The sequence below is a fragment of the Galeopterus variegatus genome, unplaced genomic scaffold, assembly GCF_000696425.1.
Source record: "Galeopterus variegatus unplaced genomic scaffold, G_variegatus-3.0.2 Scaffold101, whole genome shotgun sequence".
Classification (NCBI taxonomy): Eukaryota; Metazoa; Chordata; class Mammalia; order Dermoptera; family Cynocephalidae; genus Galeopterus; species Galeopterus variegatus.
The window spans coordinates 918,837-936,502 of NW_007726212.1; the positions used below are offsets into that span (position 1 = coordinate 918,837).

Sequence of the window (17,666 nt, forward strand, 5' to 3'; positions counted from 1 at the left end):
CTATCTGGCTGAACTATCACTTGCTTAGATCTTTTCACTTTCTGTACACTCCTGTCAATAATTCCCAAGAGATTTCTTTCCAGGATGTGTGTGTGTGTGTGTGTGTGTGTGTGTGTGAGAGAGAGAGAGAGAGAGAGAGAGAGTGTGTCCAAAAGCTTTACTACTTACTTATGCATAGACTAAACAAAAATAAAGCTGCATAGTGGGCTGGCTGGTTAATTCAGTTTGTTAGAGCGTGGTGTTGATAACACCAAGGTCAAGGGGATGGATCCCTGTGGGGGGGGAAAAGTTGCATAGGGGTGCAGATGCTGGGCTTCAAATAGGTTCACACTGGTAGCTAAATTATTCATCCAGACACATCTGTCTCATAGCATGATTTAAATAGCTGTCTCAGTGTATTACATATGATTACTGTAATGTGTGAAACGTGGAATGTTGAATTGAAGGAAACGGCTTTTATTTAAAACTGCTCAGGAAAACTGACTATTAAGGTACATTATAAGCCCATTTGTATATATGAGGGTACTTCAAAGAGTTCATGGACAAAATTAGAATTAAAAGATAATATGAATCTTTCCATAAACTTTTTGAAGTACCCTTGTATGATCTGGTCTCTGCCTTCCTTTCTGATCTCATTTCATATTGCTTTTCTCCTAGTTGGTAATCTCTGGTCTCTGGCCTTCTTCTGCTTCCTCGACCATGCCAAATCCATTCCTACCTGAAGACCTTTGTACTTACCGTTTCCTCTGTCATAAAAACTCTGTTACCATGGATTTTCACTGTGCTGGCTCCCTCCTTAACCTTCATATCTCAGCTCAGATATCTCCTCCTCAAAGGTGACCCAACCACCCTATATCTAAAGCAGCCCTCTTGGCAGTAACTCTTACCACTTTTTTTTTTAAGGAATTTATTTTTTAATTGAAACATATTGATTGTACATATTTATGGGGTACAGAGTTATATTTCAAAACATGTATAACAATGTATGATGACTGAATCAGAGCAATTAGCATATTCATTATTGCATAACTTCTACAGTTTCTTTGTGATGAGAACATCTGATCTCTTCTAGCCATTTGATAACATATAATAAATTATTATTAATTATAGATGCCTAGCACTACTGTATACTACTAGAACTTATTTTTCCTACATAGCTGTAATTTTGTGTTCATTAACCAACTTCTCCCTGTCTCCTCACCTTCTTCCCCTTCCCAACCACAATTCTACTCTCTCCTTCTAAAAGTTCAACATTTTTTTTTTTTGGCTCCCACGTATGAGTGAGAACATGAAGTATTTAGCTTTCTGTGCCTGATTTATTTCATTTAACATGATATCTTCCAGGCTCATCCATGTTGTTGCAAATGACAAGATTTAATTTTTTTCATGGCTGAGTAGTATTCCATAGTGTATATATACTACATTTTCTTCATCCATTCACGTGTTGACAGTCACCTAGGTTGATTCCGTATCTTGGCTATTGTGAATAGTGCTGCAATAAACATGGAGGTGCAGGTATCTCTTCAGTAAGATAATTCCCTTTCCTTTGGATACACACACAGCAGTGGGATAGCTGGATCATAAGGTAGTTCTATTTTTAGTTTTTTGAGGAACCTCCATACTGTTTTCCGTAATGGTTGTACTAATTTACATTCCTACCAACAGTGTATAAGAGTTCCCTTTTCTCTGCATCCTCACCACCATTTGTTATTTTCTCGTCTTTTTTATAATGGCCATTCTAACTGGGGTAATATTATTGCTTTGTGGTTTTGATTTGCATTTTCGTGATGATTAGTGATGTTGAGCATTTTTTTCATACACCTGTTCACTATTAGTGTCATCTTTTGAGAAATATCCGTTCAGGCCATTTGCCCAGTTTTTCAATCGGATTACTTGGTTTTTTGCTGTTGAGTTATTTAAGTTCCCTGTATATTCTGGATATTAATCCCTTGTTGGATGAGTAGGTTGCAGATATTTTCTCCTATTCTGTTGGTTGCCTCTTCACTCTGTTGATTGTTTCTTTTGCTGTGCAGAAGCTTTTGAGTTTGATGTAATCTCAGGTATCTATTTTTGCTTCTGTTGCCTGTGCTTTTAAAAGTCTTCTCCATAAAATTTTTGCCCAGACCAATGTCTTGGAGTGTTTCCCCCATGTTTTCTTCTAGTAATTTTATTGTTTCAGGTCTTATATTTAAGTCTTTAATCCATTTTGAGTTGACTTTGGTATGTGGAGAGAAATAGGGGTTTAATTTCTATCTTCTGTATATAGATATCCAGTTTTCCCAGAGCCATTTATTGAAGAGGCTGTTCTTTCCTCGATATATGTTCTTGCCGCCTTTGTTAAAAATCAGTTGTCTATAGGGCTGGCCGGTTAGCTCCCTTGGGAGAGCATGGTGCTGATAACACCAAGGTCAAAGGTTTGGATCCCTGAACCTGCCAGCTCCTAACCCCGCCTTCCCCCGCCCCGAATCAGTTGGCTGTGGATGTGTGGATTTATTTCTGGGTTCTCTATTCTGTTCCATTGATTCATACATCTGTTTTTATGCCAAACTGTGCTTTGATTACTATAGCTTTGTAGTATATTTTGAAGTCAGGTAGTGTAATGCCTCCAGCTTTGTTCTTTTTTACTCTGGATTGCCTTAGCTATTTGGAGTCTTTTATGGTTTCATATGAATTTTAGGAGTTTTTTTCTATTTCTGTGAAGAATGTCATTGGCATTTTGATAGGGACCGCATTGAATCTGTAGGTAGCTTTGGGTAGTATGATCATTTTGGTAATATTAATTCTTCCAATCCGTAAGGGTGGAATGTTTTTTCATTTTTTTGTGTCCTCTTTAATTTCTTTCATCAGTGTTTTATAGTTTTCATTGTAGAGACCTTTCACCTCCTTGGTTAAGTTTTTTTCTTTTTACTTTTTTGGCAATTGGCTGGTACAGGGATCCAAACCCGTTATCTTGGCATCATTATAAGGCCTCACTCTAACCAACTGAGCTAACCCATCAATCCCTTGGTTAAATTTATTCCTAGGTGTGTTTTTGTTTGTTTGTTTTAAATTTTTTTTGCACCTATTGTAAGTGGGATTGCTTTCTTGATCTCTTTTTCAGCTAGTTTGTTGTTTTTGTATGTTGATTTTGTATCCTGAAAGTTTACTGAATTCATTTATCAGTTCTGAGAATTTTTTTGTGGAGTCTTTGTGTTTTTCTACATGTTGTCTGCAAACACAGACTATTTGACTTACTCTTTTCCAATTTGGATGCCCTTTATTTCTTTTTCTTGACTAATTGTTCTGGTTAGAACTTTCAGTACTATGTTGAGTAAGAGTGGCGAATGTGGGCATCCTTGTCTCATTCCTGTTCTTAGAGGAAAAACTTTCAGCTTTTCCCTGTTTTGTATAATATTAGCTGTGGTTTTGTCATATATGGCCTTTATTATGTTGAGGTACTTCTGAAACTGAACCTCTACATGCATACACCCTTACTTCCCTTTACTTCCTTCCCCCACCCCTGGTAACCACCATTCTACTTTCTGTCTCTACGACTTTAACTACTCTAGATACTTCATATAAGTAGAATCACACAGTATTTGTCTTTTTGTGATTGGCTTGTTTAATTTAGCATAACGTACTCAAGGTTCATTCATGTTGTAGCATGTGTCAGAATTTCCTTTCTTTTTAATGTTCAACAATATGCTATTATAGTAAGTATATATCACATTTTGTTTATCCATTCATCTGTTGACAGACATTTGGGTTGCTTGCACCTTTTGGCTATTGTGAATAATGCTGTTATGAACTTGGGTGTACAAATATGTCTTTGAGACCCCAATTTCATTTCTTTTAGGTATATACCCAGAAGTGGAATTGTCAGATCATATGATAATTCTATTTTTAATTTTTTGAGGAACTGCCATACTGTTTTTTATAGTGGCTGCCCCACTTTACATTCCCCACCAACAGTGCTCAGGGGTTCCAATTTCTCGACATCCTCACCAACGTTTACTATTTTCTGGGTTTTTTTGATAGTAGCCATCCAAATGGGCATGAGGCAGTTTCTTATTGTGCCAGTATCCTTATTTTACAAAGAAAGAAACTGAGGGGGGAAATGATTTGTTCACATGCAGAACCAGACCAATCTGCTGTTCACTCAATGTCCAGTTCTCCAAAGGGTCGGTTTATTGAATGATAGATTTCACTGAATTGATTCACCTAAATTTCTCCAGGTTTTACTCATTTATATTCTCTAAATTGCTTCACCAAAATTTTGTCTTTATTACCTATTTACAAATACAAGTATATACAGGAAATTGTGTTGTTTGGAATGGTTTCAACACCTTTTGAAATATTCTTTAAAGTTTTATTTAATGTTAATTTTACTGCAGTTTCATCCCAGCTGTTGGATTTATCAGTCCATCTTTGTTGAATGTCACTTAGATATTTTAGACACTGTTCACTTCTCAAATGATTAATACACATACAAATAGTAATCTAGGGCCGGCCTGTGGCTCACTCGGTAGAGTGCGGTGCTGATAACACCAAGGCCACGGGTTCGGATCCCATATAGGGATGGCCGGTTCGCTCACTGGCTGAGCGTGGTGCTGACAACACCAAGTCGAGGGTTAAGATCCCCTTACCGGTCATCTTTTTTTAAAAACAAAACAAAACAAAACAAAAAAAACCAAATAGTAATCTAGTCTGAGCTGGTTAACACATTTTGATATGTAAGGAAGTACAAAAGGCAGTGATATAGATTGAAAATATTTGGAAGATAAAACTATGCCCTGGACATCCAAAATCTATATACTTATAATTCAATATGCATAAGAAATGCTGGTTCCACAAAGTCATATTATCAAGTAAAGTCCCCAAATGCACTGAAATTTGGTCATGGCAAAACAGCTGCTTCTAAATGGCTAAAAGCTAAACCAAAAGTAAATTAACACTTCAAATGAGTGCACAAAGCACCAGAGACAGCTTCAAAACCTATCCTATTTAAAAGAATTTCTGTCTTATCTTACTCTATCCTATCCTATCTAAAACAAATTGCTATAATTTTTAAGTAAACATTTTTGGTAAATCAGTAAAAGAGTAAATTCAGCAAATTGGCAATTTGGATAATTGATCAAATTGGATATGTGAAATCGACCAATAGTTTTCACCTGCATATGTAAAATGACATTATAAATGGCAGAACCCAGAACTGAGCCTAAATCTACTAATTAGTATTTAATCAGTATTTTTTTCCTGCTACCTCACACCTTATAAATTGAAGACATGAGAAGGATGGGGATCCAAAGCATTGAAAATATATGCAATAGGGGCTGGCCCGGTGGCGCACTGCTACAGTGCGCCGCTTGGGAGCGCGGCGGCCCTCCCGCCGAGGGTTCGGATCCCACGTACAGACCGGCTGCTCACTGGCTGAGCGAGGTGCGGGCGCAACACCGAGGGTTGCAATGCCGTTGCTGGTCCTGGTCCGGTACGGGCGCAACACTGAGGGTTGCGATCCGTTGCCGGTCACGAAAAAAGACAAAAAAAAAAAAAAAGAAAAAAAAACAGAGAAAATATATGCAATAAAGTTTAAATTGTCAGGGCTGGCTGGTTAGCTCAGTTGGCTAGAGCATGGTACTGATAACACCAAGGTCCAGGATTCGATCCCTGTACTGGCCAGCTGCCAAAAAAAAAGAAAGAAAGAAAGAAAGAAAAGGTTGATTCCTCTCTTCCAAAAGATATATATGATATAGTAATTAAATCCTTTGAGAGGAGATGCCAAAATACTAGTTGAGAGGGCTTGGTTAATCACAAATTTCTGATATATTAGTGCCAAGATGGACTGATTGAAATGTTTCTTTTACTTTGAAAGTGTGTTTCTTCTACTTGGATGGTTGAAACTAAGATGAATTGTGGGGATTGGGATGACACGTAGAGCTAACTCAGGCAATCCCATTCTCAGCTTTTCCCCTTGTTTCCACCAGTGTGGAAAATGCATTGAGGATCTTCATCCAGGGTCCATTTGTTCTCTCTATATGAAGGGACAATTATGAGCACATAGACTTGTGGCCCACGTTCTAGACATTGCCATGTTTATGTAGGTAGATTTTGGGGGGATAAGAGGGTATTGAACATTTAATTAATCCTGCTTAGTACTTTTTTTGTTTTTGTTTGTTTGTTTTTAGGGAAAACAAATTCACTACATTTGTCTTATGCCTATAAAAGAAAGAAAAGTCTGTGCAACTATTGATTATAACTAGCATTTAAGAGGCAGTATGATATAACCTTTATACTAGAATGGAAAGACTAGGAGTTTAAAACTGAATTTTATTAATCAAAAAGGTAAGATGAATTGATGGATGGATAGTGGGATGGTGGGATGAATAGATGGATAGATGCATGATAGGACAAGTATAGCAAAATGTCAACAGTAGACTCAGGATAGTGGATATATAGGTGTTTAATACAAAATTATTTTGACTATTTTATGTTTGAAAATTTTCATAATAAATGTTGGGGAAAACCCTGAATTTTAGATCTAACTCTACTATTCAACAGCAGTGTGATCATAGAAAAAGCCTTTAATCTCTATCATAGAAATCAAATAATTTACCTTGTCTACTTTAAATGTTGAAGGACCAAATAATATAATCTAAAGGAAGGTACTTTGAAAACTATGACGTTCAATAAAAGTGATAAAATAGTGCTATTATTTCTCCTGTTGGTGATTTGCAGTAGCTATTCTTCGTATGGTGTTTCGTGAGTTTTTGCTTAGTGAAGCAGTCAGAGAAGGAATAGTTCAGATCAGTTTGAAGAGGGGCAGAGAATGTTCTACTTGGCTACTTAATGAGAAAAAACTTCCACTCAGCTGTCAGGATCTCCTACAAATGGACAGGTGGGCATTCTCTCTCTTTGAAAGCCCTTGTCTCTATGTTTATAAGGAAGGAGACAGAAGGAAGAGGTTAAAAATAAGCATATAAATTAGATTTCTTTCTTTTCCAGGAAGCGGTAGGGGACACGTTAGAAGAACTGTGGATCTCTTACAATTTTATTGAGAAGTTGAAAGGGATACATGTAATGAAGAAATTGAAGATTCTCTACATGTCTAATAATCTGGTGAAAGACTGGGGTAAGCTGAGGGTGGCTATTCTAACCTTCTACCTCCTACCTGTAGAAAATAGCCCAAAAGGGAAGAAGATGCAAAATGGGAACATTTATTTCTAAGCACAGCGATAAATAGCTATAGGAGTTCCTATGTTTCCTACAGAAATAACTATAGGAGTTCTTAAATTCTAAATGCTTGAAATTTATTTTTAAATATTTACTCAGGATATTTACTTAGAATTAATATAATCGGATAGATTCTTTTCCTGAAAAAAATTTAAGTTTAAGGTTCATGAGAAAAATTTGTTACTGTCCAAAAGCTGAAGGAATCAGTTTAAATATAATAGTTCTTGGGCAGAGGACTTATTTGTTATCCATATTGCTTTGCATTTAAAATTTTTATTTGCTTTACATTATTCATTCAGCATTTCCTAAAGGCCTTTTATATGTCATGAACTATGCCAGGTTCTTGAGATATGTAGTTGAATATGACACTATCCCTGCTCTCAAGGAGTTCCCAGCTTAGTGGGGAAAATTAGTTTATAAGCTAATCATTATAAAACTGTGTGATAAGTTCTGCTATAGAGATTTGAATTAGTTGCCTTAAGAATTCAAAGGTGAGGGAATGAGTAGACTCAAAGGCAGTTTAGCTCAGACTGCACTGATGTAGCATAGCATAGAGAAGACCTGTCACTGGAGATTGATTTGTTGTTCTTTTTGACTCTGAACCTCATCTCCTCTTCTTAACCCATCCTTAAGCTAGCCTCAAAGGTAGAAGAGGTATGTCTTTTTGTTCCCTCTCATCCTGTAATGTCTCCTGAGAATGACTTCATATAACTTTCCTAACTTCCTTCAAAATCTTAAACAACTAATTGTCCTGATTACTAAAACTGAGGGTTAGTGATATTGGAATTCAGTCCCCAAAATTCTAACTTTTTAAAAAAATTCTAACTTTTTTCTTTTTAATTCTAACTTGCCATTTTAATATAGAAAATATTCTTTGTATTTGTAGCTGAATTTGTGAAGCTGGCAGAACTGCCATGCCTGGAAGACCTGGTGTTTGTAGGCAATCCCTTGGAAGAGAAACATTCTGCTGAAAGCAACTGGATTGAAGAGGCAACCAAGAGAGTGCCCAAACTGAAAAAGCTAGATGGTGAGTGACTCTGAGCTGGCTTGGAAATGTTTTCTGAGTAGAAAAATTGAATTTGTGGCATGGAATCATGAAAAAGAGAAAAACTAGAAGAAAATGATAGGTTGTCCCTCATCTTCAAGGCCATTTCTGTCCAAATGAAATTTAATGGTCCAGGTTTAGGTCCTAGGTGAATGAAAACTCATATAGGACATTTAGACTGGTACAAGATCATCCCTAGACCAAAAGCTTGTAAGAAAGGTAGGCCTTATAAATGTGTGAGGGGATTTCTTGCCATCCAGCATATGTTAGGATGTCTATTGAAGCACAGCCAAAAGTGTAACAGCAATAGTTTCCAAACTTTTTCTTTCATTCATTAATCCAGTCAACAAATACTTATTAAGCAACTACTTATTGAGCTTGGCATCCCACTGAGGATAAAAAGTGATTATTAAATTAGCATCTGTAACCAAGAGGGTGCCCTGTATCACAAAAAGTTCACACACGTAATAAGGAAAGATCTTGACTTCCTGACAGCACAAAGTTCCATGATGATCTACTTGGACTTTTATGTAAGATAAAAATAAACTAGCTCATTTAAGACAGTTTTAAGAAAAAGAAAAGCTAGGCTTATTTATTCTCAAGTCACAGAGGTATTACTTTGCAGTATAATTACACATAAATGATAAACTGTTGCTTGTTTACAGTTGGCTCAAAATTGAGGTGTGCTCTCTCACAACCTCTGGACCCCCATTTTAGTTTCCCAATATGTAAGATTGGTGTGAATATTAGTAGATATCCCTACTGACTGGCTCAAGTCCCAGCTTCACCACTTAATAGCTTTGGTGAAATTGAGCTAATTAATTAATCTCACCAAATCTTATTCATTTGTAATGTAAAAACTGGAGATGATGATAGTACTATGAGTAATCATTTTAGAGTATACATCATAGTGTTGTTATGAGGATTAAGTGAATAATCTATGTGAAACATTGCGATAGTTTATGTTAAACATTGTTGTTTGCACAAAGTAAATATTCAAAAATTTTATTTTTGGGTTATTATCATTATTATAATCATTTTAGATTTTTTTTTTGGCAGCTATCTGGTATGGGGATCCAAACCCTTGACCTTGGTGTTACCAACACTGCATTCTAACCAACTGAACTAACAAGCCAGCCCAGAATATTTTAATAACAACCCTCAAACTCAAATGTATAAGAAATATTTAAGGGCCGGCCCAGTGGCGCACTCGGTAGAGTGCGGCGCTTGGGAGCGCGGCAGCACTCCCGCCGAGGGTTCGGATCCCATATAGAGACCGGTCCGCTCACTGGTTGAGCATGGTGCGGGTGCGACACCGAGGGTTACGATCCCGTTACCGGTCACGAAAAAAGACAAAAAGGAAAAAAAAAAAAGAAATATTTAAATATAAATGAACTAATTTTAACTTTGAATACTATCTCCCTAATTCAATTCAGCTGGGCTGTTAAGAAACTTAATCTGTCATGCTTAAGTTTTCCCCTGGGATTATGCCACCATTCTAGGGCCAACTCATGAGGTGAGGTCCTTTGGTCATCAGTCAACCATCACCAAAGGTTACCACTGAGGTATCTATTGTCTCTATTCCCAAGGTCCCTTTAGGATTCCTCCTGCCGGCTCCCTGCCACATCCATGCTACACTTGGGTTATGAGAGTGCTTTTTTTGAGAATGAGATTCTTGATAGCTGTAGGATTATCTCCCTAGATAAAACATAGTCATTCCACTCTGGATCTGATCTTCTCCCAGTAGGGCTATCAGGGAGCAAGGCCAGGATTCCTACTGTTCCAGAACTCCCAGACCTCCCTCTCCACTGCCAGCCCAGGGAAATACTGTTTTAGTTCAAAAACAAATCACCATTTCTCTCCTTCTTTACATCATTCTGCACTCATAAACTATGTCTTCTCAGTGGTCGTCTTAGCCTTTTCAAGGACAAAAGCCAGTAAGTCATATGGTCTGTTTTTGCTTTCTGTACTGCCCTGAAGTGATGATGCATGGAGCTAATTAGGCTACATGAATGAATGAGGGAAAGGAAAATACTTAGAAGAAAAAAATAAGTAATAACAAGTCCATCTTCATCATCATACTGTGTACCAAATGCATATTCTCCTGTTGTCTTCCTCACCGTGCTCATGCTGATAGTCACACCCAGAAGAAAGGACCTAGTTGTCTGTGGTTGAGATTTCCTTGCCTGTCAACGCTTCTCTTCCCTCCTCCTTACCCTTGCTTCTCTGTGCTCCATTGTTTTAGTCCTGTTCTGTGTCTCTTCATCCCTCTCTTAGCACAGCTATTTAAAGCCAGTACTCAAACCTTTATCTATCCCAACTTACTATGGCAGTTATTCTTAAATGGGGCTGCATCCCTGTGGAGGGACATTTCAGAATCTCTAGGGAGAGAGTGAAGTAGATGTACGTAGTTTGAAAAAATTGTTCAGGTGATTCTGATATGCCTCCCTAGGAAGAGATGTGCTCATCTGTCCTCCAGTTGAGAAATATTGCCCTAAAATTCTCTTAAATAGCTCTTTTTCTAAACCATAAAAATTTTAACAGTTTGATTGAAGTATAATTGACACACAGTTAACTGTGCATATTTAAAGCTGTACAATTCAATAAGTTTTGACATTTGTGTATGCCTGTGAAACCATCCCACAGTCATGATAATGAAGATGTGCATTACCCCCAAAAGTTTCCTTGTGCCTCTTTGTAATCTTGCTCTTTGCCACCATCCCTCTCAAGGCAATCACTGATCTGCTTTCTGACCCTATAGATTAATTTGTGTTTTCCAATTTCCAGCATTTTATATAAATGGAATGAGGCAGAATGTTTTTTTTTTTTTTTTTTTTTTTTTCTCCCTCTGGTGATAAAATGACAAAGACAGTAGATTACCTCTTATGGGGGAGGTACAGTAATAATCAGGAAGAGGCAAACAGGCTTTTAACATTCTGGTAGTGTTCTACTTCCTAAATTAGATGGTGAGTATACAAATCATTGGTTTTGATACTCTTTAAATGATATACTGTAAGCATATGAATATTTCATAATTTTAAAAAGAGAGAGAGAGAGAGTAGAGACATTGGAATCTTGAACTTCAGCCTTTTTATGTTCACCTTTGGTCGGACTCTAGAAACCATTTGAAAGCATTTGCTTTTACTTCCTTCAAGGCTACACACAGGAAGTGAACCCCTTCCCTTAAGAATGGAGCAGGGAGGGCCGGCCCGTGGCTCCCTTGGGAGAGTGAGGTGCTGACAACACCAACGCCACGGTTTTAGATCCCATATAGGGATGGCCGGTTGGCTCACTTTGGAGAGCGTGGTGCTGACAACACCAAGTCAAGGATTAAGATCACCTTACCGGTCATCTTTTAAAAAAAAGAATGGAGCAGGGGAGGGCTGGCCGGTTAGCTCAGTTAGTTGGAGCACAGTGTTATAACACCAAGGTCAAGGGTTCAGATCCCTGTACTGCCAGCCGCCAAAAACAAAACAAAAAGAATGGAACAGAATGCCTTTCGTAACCCCGAATAGACCAAGCCACATTATGGCCTTTGGGACAAGTGCTGACCTCAGGCCTATCTGAACATCCCCTAGAAGAACCACCTTGGTCTATTCTAAGCCAGTGGGATAGACCAGAACAGAGATGGCCACAGCTGCTAACTTGCCTAATTTTGCTCCTCTTCTGTTGCTTATAAGAAAAACTGAGGGATTTAAAAAAGCTAAAATGAAAAAGGCAGGCAATACCAAATGCTAGTGAGGAGCTAGAACACCAGCTAAAACAGCTAGAACCTATTTCCTGCTGGGATGGTAATGTAACTTGGTATAACCACTTTGGAAAACTGGAATTATCTATAAAAGATCTACATGCAGGGCTGGCCAGTTAGCTCAGTTGTTTAGAGTGCAGCGTTATTTACCCCAAGGTCAAGAGTTCGGATCCTCCTAGGGGCCAGCTGCCAAAATTAAAAAATTAAAAAAAAAAAAAAAAGATCTACATGCACATCCCTTGTGACACAGCAATTTTTCTCCTAGCCATACACCCAAAAGAAAAGGGTATGTGTGTTTACTGGAAGACATGTAAGACACGTATGAGGATATTCATAGCAACACAATTTTAATAGCTAAAAATTAGAAATAACCTAATGGTCTATCAACAATACAATAGATGAATAAATGATGGCATATTCATACAATGGAATATTAAACAACAATGAGAATGAATGAACTACAACTTCACACAACATGGGGCATCATACCAACATAATGTTCAGCAAAAGAAGCCTGATACAGTGTGCGTACTATATCATTCCTATTCATATGAATTTCAAAAACAGGTAAATAGTCCATGGAGTTAGATATTAGGATAGAATATACTTTTGAGGGGGTAGTGACTAGCAGGGGGCCTGAGGAAGTTTTGGGGGTTGTGATAATGTTCTCTTAAATCTTGGTGCTGCGTTACCAAATGTGTTCACTTTATGAACATTTATCAATCTGTGTACACTTAAAATTTGTGCACTTTGCATGTTATGCTTCAATAAAAAGTTCACTCTTCCCATAACCAGATGCTGTGGGAAGAGGTAAAACTATGCTCACTGCCATAAAGAACATAAATGTACATCTTGGAAAGCATCACAGAGGAAGAGGCACTGGAGTTGGTTCTTAAGTAAGAGTAGGGTTTAGATGAGAGGAGAGTTGGGAAGGCATTCCAAAATGGAAGAACTTCGTTAACCAAGAGTCCAGAGGTAAGAGTGCACAAAATGAGTTTGGGAAACAGTGAATTGATCAGTTTAGCAGGAGTGAGGGGTGAATGGTTGAAGATTTAAGACTGAATAGTTGGTTGGGGTCAGATTGTGGCTTCAAATGTTAGAGCTCAGAAATGGGTGGTTGTATGTTTTCTTTTCTCTGCAATGATTCTTTACTTTTTTCACTTTATCCCCACTGTTTAATAATCGGGGGAATTCACATAAAAATTCGAATTTCTGATGATAATACGATTACATATTGTGAAAAATGATATTTCTTTTTGTTTAACATAGAAAGTTTTTAATATGTACAGTGCTTTATTTTTCTGCCTGGCACTTATAGGCATTTTTTTTGTCCTTTTTTTTTTGAGACCGGCCGTACCGCGCTCAGCCAGTGAGTGCCCTGGCCATCGCTATATAGGATCCGAACCCTCGGCGGGAGCGCTGCTGCAGTCCCAGCGCTTATAGGCATTTTTATTTGCAACTCTGCATTTGGGAGCTGAATATTCATAAGTATTTATATTAATCCATTTGAGAATTCTCCTGAGAGGCTTTTTAAAGAGAATTTGAAATTAAGGATATTATTTTATGAAATTATTTTTATTATGGCACACTTCACAGCATCTCAGAGCTTCTCAGTTTAACAGTAAAATACTTTCATCTAGAATTTTAACAATCAGTTAAGAATGACCAGAAATAATTTTCTTTTCCATTTTAGGTACTCCAGTAATTAAAGAGGATGAAGAAGAGGAAAACTAACACCGGGTTTTTCACTTTGTGTTAATTTATTTAAATGTCATAAGAACAATAGATAAGTTTTGTATAATTGTCTACTTTAAAGTTTCTGTGTGGGGCAAAAGGTTCTTAAAATAACACAAATCTCTTTTTTATTCCCTTAACCTATTCAGTGTTTCTCCCCAACACCAGTAATGCTAACTTTATATATTCTAGTTCTCTTTTTAGAAACTACAAATTTTCCATTTTTGTCTTCATTCGCAGTTATGTGCTGCGTGGCCCCATCTACTGAAACCTTTATTGGCCAGTCATTTTTAACAACAAAGGAACAAATGTTCTTTATTCAGTTTGTTAGTTGTTTGTTTGGTCTTTTTTTTTGGCCAGGCATTTGAAGAGATATACTTTTGAATCTGTAGAACATTTTTCCTGAAGGTCCATCTCCTTTGATTTAGAAGCACAAATGTATCATGCCTTTGTTCAGAAGGCAGAAGGGTGATGGGAAGAGTTCCTCTTAGAAATACAGCAGCAGCCCTAGAGCCAGGATGCCAAAGCCCAATTGGAATAGCTATGGTGAAAAAAGGAAAAATGAATATCTTGGAGGCCTTCTAGCCCATGTTATATTTAATTGTTTTTCTAAAAATGTGTGCATTGTCAACTGGAATTTAGGTTGTGTTTACATGCATGGCCGCTTGAGTCATTGTGTACAATCAGTCATTCTTTGATCCAGGTCAGTGGTTAAAATGACTGTCATGATCACGCCTTTGACCAGTAATGTGGCCATGGTACTCATGTGGACCTGGCCTTAAGCACACTTTTTGGCTTGTAGTTCCTTATGTTTAAAGCAGTAGTCATATGTGAATTCTCAGCCTAAATGTTGGCCATTGGTATATGTCAAAATCTACCCTAATGAATTTGGTCTGGTGATCCTCAATGCTGGGAAAAGTGATTGTTATGGTTATAAGTGTACAGACATAGAGATTGAATTTAGTACCTTTCAGTAAATGAAACCTTAGTATTTCAAGGTGTACTTTTGAGAAGTTCTAAGTTAAACAGCTTTTAAAATGTATTATGTAAGTGGTTGTGGAGGGAAGAGAGAAGAGATATTTTATTATAGGATCGCAGGCAAATGGCAATGTGTTTGAGGATTGCCTCCTATATGAAGCACTGTAGGTGATTTAACCTCAAAATTGCAAAGCAATAGTTAGATGCAGAGATTAGAATTTATCATGTAAGAAGATTTTTTTTTCTGGAAAATGCAAGGCATTGTAGTCAGTAACCAGATGCAGATGCAGTCACTAACCATAGCAGACCATGACTGAATCATTCATGGATTGCAGAAAAGAAGTCAGGAGCCCTCTGCCAAATTGTGCCTAAAATCCCTCAACCAGAGACTATTGATTCTTGTTTCCCCATCTACTTGTGTGATTTTACTTGCATAAAATCACAGTGAAAGAGGGGAAAATCATTTTTTAAAAAGTGATTGGCATAAGTAGCCCTTGGTTTCAGAAGTTTTCAGTATCATTTAAGTAGGAATTACTTGATTTTTCTAAGAGTCACTCTGATCAAAAGGGACCACTGCTTTGACAATCAACCCTAAATACAAACAAGAGGAAAACTTAGTCTAATATCTTTCTAGCTTCCTTTTAGCTCTTTCTTTCAATCTGATAGGAAGAAACCTTTGCTCTGACTGGCTTATACATCAAAGCCTCTGGGCATATCTTTTGTGAACTGTAGGTTCATTTTCCTTGGTGATGTTTGAGTCCCCGTAAGCTGAGAGGGAAGATGATCTTCTTTACTTGTAGTTTGCACTTCATCCAGTAGGCACACTTGAAGCCATATTGCTGTATGTGGGCATATTTTCTAAGAGTTACCCTGGAATAAGGAATGGTTGACTTCATATTGAATTTATTTGTAAAATGGCTTATGGTTTTGGTATTTGGTTTTTCTGAATTCTGTAATATAGAAACTAGTTTTCTCGTTTTCTCTTTGTTTCTTAATGTCTCTTAATCACTAGTAGTTCTCAGAGAAATTAAGGTGTTTTTCTGTGTCCATTTCACACAAAATTCATATTCAGTTCCACTCAACAAATATTTGGATTGCTTCTATGCATCCCTGTTCATGGAATCAAAGTCAGAATCCATGTCATTAGAAAATGGAAGATAAGGGTGTATGAAGAAGTTCAGGATGTTTTCTCAAATCATTCCTCAAATCCTTTACTGCTCCAAATTTAGCTGATATTAAATGCCTTTGGTTTATGTGTCTTGGATTAGATATTTTAACTACTTGAAATGGATTCTCTCTGTGCTCCTGGTTTAAAGAATTAAGCTATAAGTGGATCATTTAAATTTCTTACCCCTATTCTTATAAATGATAGTAGAAGTTCTGGAATCAGTTCACTATCTTTATTTTCACAGCAAATTTGATTTTAGTCTACTAAGGAATTTAATTTTTCTATGTTCCCTAACTCTAAGCTTGTGGCCATATTTCCCAGCCAGGCCTTGAAAGACTTTTGTGTTCTCTGTTAGTAGGATTTTGTTCCTTTAAACCAGAGGTTCTCAACCTTGGCACTATTAACATTTTGGGCTGCATAATTCATTGTTGTGGGGGGATGTCCTGTGTATCATAGGATATTTAGCAGCATCCCTGGCCTCTACGTAGTAGATGCTAGTAGAACCCCGTCCCCAGTTGTGACAACAAAAGATGTTTCCAGACATTGCCATCTGTACCCTGGGGAAGGGAGGTGAGAACAGATTCTCCCTTGGTTAAGAATCAGTGTTTTTTACACCAACATTCCTTTTGTCCAAGGCCCATTTACTTTTACTCTCTAGCCATGTGCCACTTGAGTTGTATGAGAGAAGGTGATATATTTAATAATCATGAAAGGAGAGAGATGGCCACTGGTATTTCCCCTTTTTGTAGTGCTCATTTTCATAATTTTCACGTTAGGAACTCAGGGCTGAAAGGTTTAACTTACCTTTTTTCAGCAGGGTCTCAACTTTTTTTTCTTAGCATTCTTATCTTAGGACAGTAATTATTAACCTACCTCTCTGTTACTATCAACAGAATCCAACTTTATGATAGATTTTGCTTTGTCTCTAAAGTTTAATATTTTGAGTGTACTTCAGAAAATGGATCATCATTCTTTAAGCGTCATTCATTGTCTAATGATGCATAGAATTTTACAGACTGTGGCAATCATTAAATACGGAAAAATATTGTATAAAATATGATAATCATATATGAAAGTTAGCTGGTGTAGACATCGATTTTGGGTGTGATCAGAAGAATGTCTGCTCATGACAACTTGTGAATAATTTGGTATGGTTACTGGATCCATTCCACATATAGAGGCGGTATAAGGCACTTGAATGTGATTCCTGTGTGGAAAGAAAATTTCCACTTGTGCAGGTGCTTCTTCTGACACCTTTACCAGTGGTCTGAAGCCAAATATGGAGGAATTAGAAATCAATCTTGACTATTGACTTATTCTCAGAGTAGGTGATGTATAAATAGAGTTGGAATTCTACCTGGGTTTTTTTTAAGGGATACATGGAAAATTGTAGGACCCAGAAAGGTTGGACTTAATCATTCACTCTAAAAAATTGGAGAAAAGTGTCAAAGCAGCAATCATGAATACGTAGTGTCTCTCTGATGTAGTCAGACCATCAATCAGTTCACTAAGACCTTACCTGTTGTATGTATTGGTAAAGGGAGAAAACTGCTAAGATGCAAGTTATACTTTACCAGAAATTTATTCCTTTGGCACATAATTTATTTGGGCTGTTTAATGTGTCTGTAAATAATGAAATATAAAATAAGATTCAGTATAGCAGAGTTGGTGCTTCTTCTGACACAGCTAACTTGATTGTATTCTTTATCTTCAGTCTAGCATGTATCATATTTTCTTTTTGTGAAATCATAAAATAAGTAAAAATTTAAAAATTAAGGGTTATG

General features: G+C 37.1%; 1 protein-coding gene across 2 annotated transcripts in view; it reads left to right on the top strand.

Annotated features, from left to right (window-relative positions):
- DNAL1 (dynein, axonemal, light chain 1) overlaps window positions 1-17,666 on the top strand; it is a 39,950-nt gene extending 22,284 nt beyond the window's left edge. The window contains exons 6-8 of one of the 2 annotated variants that reach the window (XM_008584012.1): window positions 6,982-7,108; window positions 8,096-8,236; window positions 13,696-14,298. In XM_008584012.1, the coding sequence (XP_008582234.1) occupies window positions 6,982-7,108; window positions 8,096-8,236; window positions 13,696-13,736 (309 nt within the window). In that variant the 3' untranslated portion in view covers window positions 13,737-14,298. Of the gene's footprint in view, window positions 1-6,981; window positions 7,109-8,095; window positions 8,237-13,695 lie in introns of both variants that reach the window. The other variant, XM_008584020.1, reaches the window with a different exon arrangement.